Here is a 12,243-nt window from a genome sequence, read left to right as displayed (position 1 = left end):
TATTCTTGAGTAGCGGAATGACTTTAGCTTCCCTCCAGGCCTGAGGACACACACTCTCTAGTAGGCTTAAATTGAAGATGTGGCAAATAGGAGTGGCAAGATCTTCTGCTATTATCCTCAGTAATTTTCCATCCAGATTGTCAGATCCCAGTGGCTTGTCATTGTTGATTGACAACAATGATTTTTTCACCTCTTCCACACGGACTTTACGGAATTCAAAAGTACAATTCTTGTCTTTCATGATTTGGTCGAATATACTTGGATGTGTAGTGTCAGCATTTGTTGCTGGCATGTCATCCCTAAGTTTTCTTATCTTGCCGATGGAAAAGTAATTAATGTAGTTCGCAATATCATTTCGCTTTGTGATGAATGAGCCATCTGATTCAATGAATGAAGGATCTGAGTTGGCTTTTTTTCCCAAAATATAATTTAAGGCGCCCCAAAGCTTTTTACTATCATTCTTTATATAGTTTATCTTTGTTTCATAGTGTAGTTTATTTTTTTTTGTATTTAGTCACATGATTTCTTAATTTGTAGTACATTTGCCAATCAGTTGGGCTGCCAGACTTAACTACCTTTTGCCTCATCCCTCTCAACCACACATTTTTTCAATTCCTCATCAATCAAAGGGGATTTAACAGTTGTGTTTATAGTCATTTTCATAACGGGTGCGTGCTTATTAGTAACTGGAGTAAGTAGTTTCATAAATGCGTCAAGTGAGGCGTCTGGTTACTCCTCATTACACACCACAGACCAGCAAATATTCTTTACATCAACAACATAGGAATCACTACATGTAACAGGGCTTGCAAACTATTATGGACTAAAAACCCAGCCGCAAGCTGCCCAATGACACGAGCCTACCAGATGTGCTAAATTCCTTTTATGCAAGCTTGAAGGAAAGCAACACTGAAACATGCATGAGTGCACCAGCTGTTCCTGACGACTGTGGGATCACACTCTTTGTAGCCGATGTGAGCAAGACCTTTAAACAGGTCAACATTCATAAGGCCGCGGGGCCAGACGGATTACCAGGAGTGTACTCAGAGCATGCGCGGACCAACTGACAAGTGTCTTCACTGACATTTTCAACCACCCTCTGACCGAGTCTGTAATACCAACAGTTGAAGTCGGAAGTTTACATACACTGAGGTTGGAGTCATTAAAACACATTTTTCAACCACGGCACAAATGTCTTGTTAACAAACTATAGTTTTGGCAAGTTGGTTAGGACATGTACTTTGTGCATGACACAAGTCAAATCTCCAACAATTGTTTACAGACAGATTATTTAATTTATCACAATTCCAGTGGGTCAGAAGTTTACATACACTATGTTGACTGTGCCTTTAAACAGCATGGAAAATTCCAGAAAATGATGTCATGGCTTTAGAAGCATCTGATAGGCTAATTGACATTATTTGAGTCAATTGGAGGTGTATCTCTGGATGTATTTCAATGCCTCATTGCTTGACATCATGGGAAAATCAAAATAAATCAGCCAAGACCGCAGAAATAAAATTGTAGACCTCCACGAGTTTGGTTCATCCTTGGGAGCAATTTCTAAATGCCTGAATGTACCACTTTCATCTGTACAAACAATAGTACGCAAGTATAAACACCATGGGACCATGCAGCCGGCATACTGCTCATGAAGACGTGTTCTGTCTCCTAGAGATGAATTTACTTCGGTGCGAAAAGTGCAAATCCATCCCAGAACAACAGCAAAGGACCTTGTGAAGATGCTGGAGGAAACAGCTACAAAAGTATCTATATCCACAGTAAAACGAGTTGTATACCAACATAACCTGAATGGCCGCTCAGCAAGGAAGAATCCAAAGCTCCACAACCGCCATAAAAAAGCCAGACTACGGTTTGCAACTCCACATAGGGACAAAGATGATACATTTTGGAGAAATGTCCTCTGGTCTGATGAAACCAAAATAGAACTGTTTGGCCATAATGACCATCGTTATGTTAGGAGGAAAAAGGGGGAGGCTTGCAAGCCGAAGAACACCATCCAAACCATGAAGCACAGGGTGGCAGCATCATGTTGTGGGGGTGCTTTGCTGCTGGAGGGGTGGATGCCACCAGGTGGCATTATGAGGTAGGAAAATTACGTGAATATATTGAAGCAACATCTCAAGACATCAGTCAGGAAGGTAAAGCTTGGTTGCAAGTGGGTCTTCCAAATGGACAATGACCATAAGCATACTTCCAAAGTTGTGGCAAAATGGCTTAAGCACAACAAAGTCAAGGTATTGGAGTGGCCATAACAAAGCCCTGACCTCAATCCCATAGAAAATTTGTGGGCAGAACGGAAAAAGCGAGCAAGGAGGCCTACAAACCTTACTCAGTTACACCAGCTCTGTCAGGAGGAATGGGCCACAATTCACCCAACTTATTGTGGGAAGCTTGTGGAAGGCTACCCAAAGCGTTTGCCCCAAGTTAAACAATTTAAAGGCAATGCGTATGTAAACTTCTGACCCACTGGGAATGTGATGAAAGAAATAAAAGCTGAAAATAATCATTCTCTCAACTATTATTCTGACATTTTACATTCTTAAAATAAAGTGGTGATCCTAACTGACCTAAGACAGGGAATTTTAACTCTGATTAAATATCAGGAATTGTGAAAAACTGAGGTGTATGTAAACTTCCGACTTCAACTGTAGATTTCAGGGATTTATTATATCTAATGACACACTCTATTGAAAATCATAAACATTCATTGGCAGCAGAGAAGACATTCCTTTCACATTTAACGGTCAGACGATGTGGTTCGATGCTGTTTTATATTCAGTCCATTGACTGCTGGGATTTGAGCTGTCAGCTATCTGCTAGCTTGGACCCTTAAATATAGAGACCATGGCCGTACGTACTGCTGATGGTTGAGACAAGCCGTGTTTACCTTATCCCTTCGGATTGCCGTCTAGGACATGAGGGTCAGAAATAATTCCTTATATTTATTCCACATATGGATGGGACGTGAGGGTGAGGTGGTCATTTATATTCCACAGATGGATGAGGTGTGAGGTTGAGGTGGTCCCCTGAATTTCACAAATGGATGGGGTGTGAGGGTGAGGTTGTCCCCTATATTCCACAGATGGATGAGGTGTGAGGTTGAGGTGGTCCCCTGAATTTCACAAATGGATGGGTCGTGAGGGCAAGGTTGTCCCCTATATTCCACAGATGGATGGGGCGTGAGGGTGAGGTTGTCCCCTATATTCCACAGATGGATGGGGCATGTGGACGAGGTGGTTCCCTATATTCCAAAGATGGATGGATCTTGAGGGTGAGGTTGTCCCCTATATTCCACAGATGGATGGGGCGTGAGGGCAAAATGGTCCCCTATGTTCCAAAGGTGGATGGGACGTGAGGGCGAGGTGGTCCCCTATATTTCACAGATGGATGGGGTGTGAGGGCGAGATGGTCCCCTATATTCCACAGATGGATGGGACGTGATGGCGAGATGGTCCCTTATATTCTACCGATGGATGGGGCATGAGGGCGAGGTGGTCCCCTATATTTCACAGATGGATGGGACATGATGGTGAGGTGGTCCCCTATATTCCACAGATGGATGGGACGTGATGGCGAGGTGGTCCCCTATATTCCACAGATGATGGGACGTGATGGCGAGGTGGTCCCCTATATTTTACCGATGGATGGGACTTGATGGCGAGGTGATCCCCTATATTCTACAGATGGATGGGACGTGATGGAGAGGTGGTCCCCTATATTCTACAGATGGATGGGACGTGATGGAGAGGTGATCCCCTATATTCTACTGATGGATGGGACGTGATGGCGAGGTGATCCCCTACATTCCTGAAATGAATGGGATGTGAGGGCGAGGTGGTCCCCTATATTCCTCAAATGAATGGGACGTGAGGGCGAGGTGTTACCCTATATTCCTCAAATGAATGGGACGTGAGGGCGAGGTGTTACCCTATATTCCTCAAATGAATGGGACGTGAGGGCGAGGTGTTACCCTATATTCCTCAAATGAATGGGACGTGAGGTCGAGGTGGTCCCCTATATTCCTCAAATGAATGGGACGTGAGGGCGAGGTGGTCCCCTATATTCCTCAAATGAATGGGACGTGAGGGCGAGGTGTTACCCTATATTCCTCAAATGAATGGGACGTGAGGTCGAGGTGGTCCCCTATATTCCTCAAATGAATGGGACGTGAGGGCGAGGTGGTCCCCTATATTCCTCAAATGAATGGGACGTGAGGGCGAGGTGTTACCCTATATTCCTCAAATGAATGGGACGTGAGGGCGAGGTGGTCCCCTATATTCCTCAAATGAATGGGACGTGAGGGCGAGGTGTTACCCTATATTCCTCAAATGAATGGGACGTGAGGGCGAGGTGTTACCCTATATTCCTCAAATGAATGGGACGTGAGGGCGAGGTGTTACCCTATATTCCTCAAATGAATGGGACGTGAGGGCGAGGTGTTACCCTATATTCCTCAAATGAATGGGACGTGAGGGCGAGGTGTTACCCTATATTCCTCAAATGAATGGGACGTGAGGGCGAGGTGTTACCCTATATTCCAAAGACGGAAAGTATGTGAGGCAGAGATTCCCCATAGAGGGATGGGATGTAAAGGGGAGATTCCCTAAACTCCCACATCACATCATAGTGACAGGTGATGCCAGAGCAAGGAATTGAAGGTTGCAGAAGATTTGAATGAATACCAGTGCCATCCGCCTCTTGTGTTGCTACTGTATATGTTCACAACACATAAAGCACTGTATCATGTGTGTGATGGAAAGCTCATCCTCTGGCATTGGTTTGTGTTCCGGTTTCAGTTGCCTTGTGACAAAGAACCATATAGCACTATTTTAATGTGTTGTTGAACTATGGAGGATCTTTCAAAGTGTTCCTTCTTGATAGAATAGATGACTTTTTTTGGATCCTTTTAATTGTATTTGTCATAGGATTCATCTACTTCTTGACTTAATGCAAGCTGCTGGGCAATAAATTACCATACACTTTTCTAAGCAACACGTCTCTTGACAGGTTGTTGTATCATTCTACTGTTGTTAAATACTGCAGCCTAGCTCCCTCTGTCTTCCTTGTGTACCTTATGATGCCAGAACATTTGTGTTTGAGTGTGTGTGTGTGTGTGTGTGTGTGTGTGTGTGTGTGTGTGTGTGTGTGTGTGTGTGTGTGTGTGTGTGTGTGTGTGTGTGTGTGTGTGTGTGTGTGTGTGTGTGTGTGTGTGTGTGTGTGTGTGTTAGTGCTGTTGATTGCCCCATTTACTGCAGAAACGTATTCGTAGAGATATGTCAAGCAGAATCAAATCATGAATCAATGAATACCGTTTCTAATGGATTCATCGCAGACCATATAATGAGCTTTTTGACATCTCTGTCCCTCCTCCTTTAGACACAGGCACGCATGCACGCACACACTCCTTCCTTCTGACAGAAAGGCATGTTTCAGACGAGCTACAGAGACCAAGGCACAGAGAATGTGATCACATAGTCACAGTGGCTCTCAGACATCTTATACTACTGCCATGGAGGACTTATTAACTATACTACAAACATGGAATGGAGTCTCATATGAAATCGTAATCAATGTTAATCTATATAGGAGTTTGGAGAGTGGGGATTTAGGTCTGTACAGGACAAAATGCTTAATAGGGCTTTTGATCAGAGATGTGTTAGGGTATTTCATTATAACGTAGTAACAGCAAGCCCACCCAATCAGAAGAAGGACATCCAAGACTCCCTGTGGAGCAGAGACCATGTTAAGAGTTGGTCCGGTGGGACTGGGATGACCACTAGGGGGCAAGCTTGAGCTTTTCTCACAACTTTACTACATGACACATTGAGACGCTTGGATCTCTTCCACCGTCTCATAATACTTGCCTGCTATCTATGTAGTGTGTGTCTAGGGTGGTGAGGGAGGGAGGGAGGGAGGGAGGGAGGGAGGGAGGGAGGGAGGGTGTGTGTGTGTGTGTGTGTGTGTGTGTGTGTGTGTGTGTGTGTGTGTGTGTGTGTGTGTGTGTGTGTGTGTGTGTGTGTGTGTGTGTGTGTGTGTGTGTGTGTGTTTGGGGTGGTGGGTGAGGGGAGTGTGAGTATGCTTACATGCATGCATATGTGTGTGCGTGAATGCATGCGCGGCTGTGTGAGTCAGTTGGCCCACATTAATCTTAATCTATTAAAAATATCAGCAGGCTACTTAGTATTCTGATTGAGGTGAGTCGTGTGTGCATGATTCTGGTGTCTCTCCTCATGGCTACATTTTCTATCGAAGCTAATTCCTCTGCTCTCTCCCCCATTGCACAGTGGCTCATTTTCTGTGCCTGCCGCAATATGCATCAATCATGGGTCTACAGTGTCAGCCCAGCCCCCCTGATCAAATCCTCTCACTCTGACGGCTCTTTTCATCCTGCATTTAGCTAGTTGCCTTGTACCTGTGCCACTGCCTCTGCAATCTGTTCTGGAGTGGTGCTCCCTCTCTCTGTGTCTATCTGTCTTCCTCTCTCTCTCTGTCTAAGTCTTTGTAAGTCTCTCTCTCTTCTCTCTCGGTCTCTCTGTCTTTCCTTCTGTCTGTTGTTTCCACTGAGGCAGGTAGAGCAGATGGCAAGCCATGTTTTCCCATGAGGGCATGGTCCTCACTAGAGGGAACAGCACAAACTGTACTCAACTGTGCTGTATTGTTGGTGTTCTGTGATGTGATGTACTAGCTGTCCTTGTATAACTGGTGCAGACTACTGTAGCTATGGTTGTGTCCCATTTGGCACCCTATTCCCTATGGGCACTAATCAAAATGAGTGCATGATGTAGGCAAGAAGGGGCTAGTTGGGATACTATATGAAGTATATGAAAAATTCAGCCTTTCCCTGTTGTGCCTCATGAGGAGAAGATACAAGTCTTCTATCACTTAAAGCAGTGCGGAAAGACCCCAGGGAGAAGGAGTGTGGATTAAGCATGGCTGATTCCTCTCAGGAGGCCAAGAAGGCCCAGCCTCCATCAAATATTAACATCATGGAGGAACTCATTTAACTTAAAATAGTTTAATATAATTTCTCTCGGTGATTGTTGTCACAGGCGGGCAGCCACCAAGGGCAAGAGAGGAGAGCAACGGTAGATGGGGAATATGGGTAAGTCATGTCACACAATCACCATCACATAAATGGCAACTACAAGGATTGTGCTACGAACAGTATGTTGTTATGTTGTTGAATAGTTGTTCATAAAAGCAGTTACCAGGCTATGTATTTAACAGATGTTGGACATGTTTTCCTTCTAACCCCATGCGGTTACCAAGAGTAACAAAAGACATGGGATTAGCCTGTGGAGCTAATGACAAGCTTTTAGCCCTTTTAGCCCTGGCAGCTAATTGAGCTCTTATTCAGACCCAGAGGGTAATGCATCATTAATCATAATGTGCTTTTCAAGCTCCTTTATGTATCGAGGCTACACAGGTCCTCAAACTGATTAAAAAGTATAGGCTAAGGCATTTCTGAAGTGACAAAGCAGTAGCATATTTTTAAAGTATAGACTTTGGCATTTGTTAAGTGACAAAGACCTACTTTAGCATATTTTCATCTCTGTTGTTTTGATATATGAAGACATCAACTCCAAACATTTAGCTGGAATGAAACTGTGTTTAACAGTTGTTGGTTTCATTGGCAACTGTGAGATATTAATGCTAGCAGCAGGCTAGTAAGATAAAAGAAGTTGAATGAGTAGGTATAAATGATCTAAACATTTATGTTGTTTGTAGCGCTGGCTATCTGTTTTGAAGCTATTTTGTGCCTATAAAAAATACACACTTTAAGTGTTTGTTTTTGGTTATTTGGCTGTACACTTATACACTGTAATTGATGATATACCATCTCTGCTTCTTTGTCGTACAACAGGCCGTTTGCATTGACAAACATCCACTAAAGATAATGAATGTAGAAAGGGGATGGGAAACATTATGTTCTATTGTTAGCCAAAGATACTGTACAGAGCTCTTTTCAGTCCTAGTTGAATGGGATACTGTAGGGATGTGTATCTTATCCAGCTGAATAGCGTATATCCCCAACAACTCCCTCCATATAGCTAATGCAACTATGGAAACCAACCACGATGCTGTACTGCAAGGTCGTCTCTTTTCATACATAGACGTAGAAAGGCATTGTGATTGTTCTCTAACGCTTATCAAGTGACTGTTGTATATCACCCTGCTATTGTCCCTGATTCTGTTAAAAAGCCATTTCCTGCAAAGAAAACTGCATAAATAAGAATACCCATATTGGTCATTAAGAAAGGCTTGCTAATGAGGATTTGATGAGGGGGTACACATGATCTATTTCAATCTATTTCAATAATTATTGTTTGCATTAGGGAACCTGTGAAAACTCAAAACCTGGAGCATTCACATCATCGGGACAGGGGCTTGTAGCACTGGCAGTGGGCACTGGTGTCTGTGTGTATGTGTGCGTACACGCTCATGTGTTAGTTGACAACTCAAGTGAATTCAGCGTGAAATCAACAACAAATGTCAAATGCTTAGGATGAAAGTAGGATGAAAAAAATATTAAATGCCCTTAAATTGATTACATAAGTTTTCCACGTTGATTCAAAATCATCACAATGATTTTTGGGGTTGAAATGACGGAGAACTGTTTTTGATTCAACCAGTTTTGCCCAGCGGGAACCGCTGTGTTTGAAGCTCAGCAGAATGATGGAAATCCCTGCTGTCAGGTGATGTCTGCCCAAGTGATGAGGTGGGAATGCAGACAGCCTCTGTAAGCAGAATCCTCAGCTGCAGAGCACAGCTTTTGTTTATGAGTGGAGATCAAGTGGACTTTGTTGCTCTGTGTGTCTCTCGCCTCTGCTGGCAGGCTGCTATTTCATATTTCATGCATGCACACAGGTACACAGGCACACAGGTACACATGCACACAGGTACACAGGTACACAGGCACACAGGCACACAGGTACACAGGTACACAGGCACACAGGCACACAGGCACACAGGTACACAGGCACACAGGTACACAGGCACACAGGTACACAGGCACACAGGCACACAGGCACACAGGTACACAGGCACACAGGTACACAGGCACACAGGCACACAGGCACACAGGCACACAGTTACACAGGCACACAGGCACACAGGTACACAGGCACACAGGTACACAGGCACACAGGCACACAGGTACACAGGCACACAGGTACACAGGCACACAGGTACACAGGCACACAGGTACACAGGCACACAGGCACACAGGTACACAGGCACACAGGCACACAGGCACACAGGTACACAGGCACACGGGCACACAGGCACACAGGTACACAGGCACACAGGTTCACAGGCACACAGGTACACAGGCACACAGGCACACAGGCACACAGGCACACAAGCACACAGGCACACAGGCACACAGGCACACAAGCACACAGGCACACAAGCACACAGGCACACAAGTACACAGGCACACATGCACACGGGTACATACATGTTTACTGTACTAATATTGGGACCTCCATTATCAGCACTCTAAAGTCTCTGACGTTTTGTCCTAACAACTTACAGTACAGTGCTTTCGACACGTGTCACTTCTAGAACTCATACATGCAATCTCATGCCCATTGTGATGTGTTGAGAGTTGAGTTCTCACCAACAGGTCCATTGGTTGGACCAGGAGTTGGTCCACGTATGCCCATTAGCGCCAACTGCTGCATTAATTTCACAGCCAACCAAGATCTAACAGGCAGGCAGCTAGGCACTGCTCCTGGGAGCAAAGAACAGCTGATGGATGCAGTTTAAAAATACACAATTGTTTTTCTCCAGGGGTAGAGTGACTCATTACCCAGGCTCCATAGCAGCAGCAAGTGCTGTATATCATCTGGGGCGTCCTACAGTACCCTGGCACATGGATACAGTACTGTATACTGTTTGTTTGGAACAGGGACAAACACCTGGGCCAGTATTCAGAAAGCATTTCATAGTTGGAGTTGAATAATTAATGAGATAGTATGCACACGGGGTCCTGATCCTCGATCAGACCTGAGGGGGGCCATGGTGAAAGAAAAGAAAAGCTTTGGAGAAGTCTCAGAAGGATGCCAGCTGAGTCGCTGACATGTTTATCCTTCCAGCTCATCTCGCCATGGCTTGTTCAGACTCCATTTGCGACAAGCCGAGGTGTGTCGTGTCGGATTTGGGGAGATAGCTAGCTAGAAAACGAGGTCTCATCGCTCGGATTGGAGATGCCACGGTGCGGCACAGACGCTCCTTCCCTTCTCGCTGCCATTGGATCCTGCCACCTTCCTCGACAAGCTTCTCCAAACTGCCTTTCCTTTCCGCACCCCTCACTGTCCCTTCTCTCCCTCCCTCCTTCCCTCCTCTATCTCGCTGAATGCAACCCAGGGGGCACGGGCGGATAGAGGGGGGCGATGTGGCGTCACCCTGGGTCTGGGCTCATCCTTCACACTGGCAATAAAGAGAGGTGGCGGGATGATGGCTTCCCATCGTTGACGTGTGAATGGCCAGGACTCCACCTTTGGAATGAAATAGGTGACTGATCCATGGAGGGCTCAGATGTAAAGAACACATTTATCTGCCTTATCAGGAGACAGCAGATTAGGAGACAGAGGAGACAGCAGATTAGGAGACAGAGAAGACAGCAGATCAGGAGACAGAGGACACAGCAGATCAGGAGACAGAGGACACGGCAGATCAGGAGACAGAGGACACGGCAGATCAGGAGACAGAGGAGACAGCAGATTAGGAGACAGAGGAGACAGCAGATTAGGAGACAGAGGAGACAGCAGATCAGGAGACAGAGGACACAGCAGATCAGGAGACAGAGGACACGGCAGATCAGGAGACAGAGGACACGGCAGATCAGGAGACAGAGGAGACAGCAGATTAGGAGACAGAGGAGACAGCAGATTAGGAGACAGAGGAGACAGCAGATCAGGAGACAGAGGACACAGCAGATCAGGAGACAGAGGACACAGCAGATCAGGAGACAGAGGACACAGCAGATCAGGAGACAGAGGACACAGCAGATCAGGAGACAGAGGAGACAGCAGATTAGGAGACAGAGGGGACAGCAGATCAGGAGACAAAAGGGACAGAGGGGACAGCAGATTAGGAGACAGAGGAGACAGCAGATCAGGAGGCAGAGGTGACAGCAGAATGGGAGACAGAGGGGACAGCATATTAGGAGACAGAGGAGACAGCAGATCAGGAGGCAGAGGAGACAGCAGATTAGGAGACAGAGGAGACAGCAGATCAGAAGGCAGAGGAGACAGCAGATCAGGAGGCAGAGGAGATAGCAGATTAGGAGCTGGAGGAGACAGCCGATCAGGAGACAGAGGACACAGCAGATCAGGAGACAGAGGACACAGCAGATCAGGAGGCAGAGGAGACAGCAGATTAGGAGGCGGAGGAGACAGCCGATCAGGAGACAGAGGACACAGCAGATCAGGAGACAGAAGGGACAGCAGATCAGGAGACAGAGGAGACAGCAGATCAGGAGACAGAGGAGACAGCAGATTAGGAGACAGAGGAGACAGCAGATCAGGAGACAGAGGACACAGCAGATCAGGAGACAGAGGACACAGCAGATTAGGAGACAGAAGGGACAGCAGATCAGGAGACAGAAGGGACAGAGGGGACAGTAGATTAGGAGACAGAGGAGACAGCAGATCAGGAGGCAGAGGAGACAGCAGAATGGGAGACAGAGGGGACAGCATATTAGGAGACAGAGGAGACAGCAGATCAGGAGGCAGAGGAGACAGCAGATTAGGAGACAGAGGAGACAGCAGATCAGGAGACAGAGGACACAGCAGATCAGGAGACAGAGGACACGGCAGATCAGGAGACAGAGGACACGGCAGATCAGGAGACAGAGGAGACAGCAGATTAGGAGACAGAGGAGACAGCAGATCAGGAGACAGAGGACACAGCAGATCAGGAGACAGAGGACACAGCAGATCAGGAGACAGAGGACACAGCAGATCAGGAGACAGAGGAGACAGCAGATTAGGAGACAGAGGGGACAGCAGATCAGGAGACAAAAGGGACAGAGGGGACAGCAGATTAGGAGACAGAGGAGACAGCAGATCAGGAGGCAGAGGTGACAGCAGAATGGGAGACAGAGGGGACAGCATATTAGGAGACAGAGGAGACAGCAGATCAGGAGGCAGAGGAGACAGCAGATTAGGAGACAGAGGGGACAGCAGATCAGGAGACAAAAGGGACAGAGGG

At 46.3% G+C, this 12,243-nt stretch overlaps 1 protein-coding gene across 2 annotated transcripts in view; it reads left to right on the top strand.

The window, feature by feature from the left end:
- Positions 1-12,243, top strand: part of LOC118358561 (reticulon-4 receptor) — a 76,735-nt gene that overhangs the window by 32,825 nt on the left and 31,667 nt on the right. The window contains exon 1 of one of the 2 annotated variants that reach the window (XM_052464255.1): positions 7,075-7,126. The exons of the other annotated variant lie outside the window; for it this stretch is intronic. Within the exon in view, the coding sequence (XP_052320215.1) occupies positions 7,114-7,126 (13 nt within the window). The 5' untranslated portion in view covers positions 7,075-7,113. Of the gene's footprint in view, positions 1-7,074; positions 7,127-12,243 lie in introns of those variants that run through there. 2 annotated transcript variants of the gene reach the window in all.

This window comes from Oncorhynchus keta, chromosome 15 (assembly GCF_023373465.1).
Source record: "Oncorhynchus keta strain PuntledgeMale-10-30-2019 chromosome 15, Oket_V2, whole genome shotgun sequence".
In the NCBI taxonomy this organism is placed as follows: domain Eukaryota; kingdom Metazoa; phylum Chordata; class Actinopteri; order Salmoniformes; family Salmonidae; genus Oncorhynchus; species Oncorhynchus keta.
Note: the sequence above shows the minus strand (reverse complement) of the source record. Positions and strands in the feature narration are given on the sequence as shown.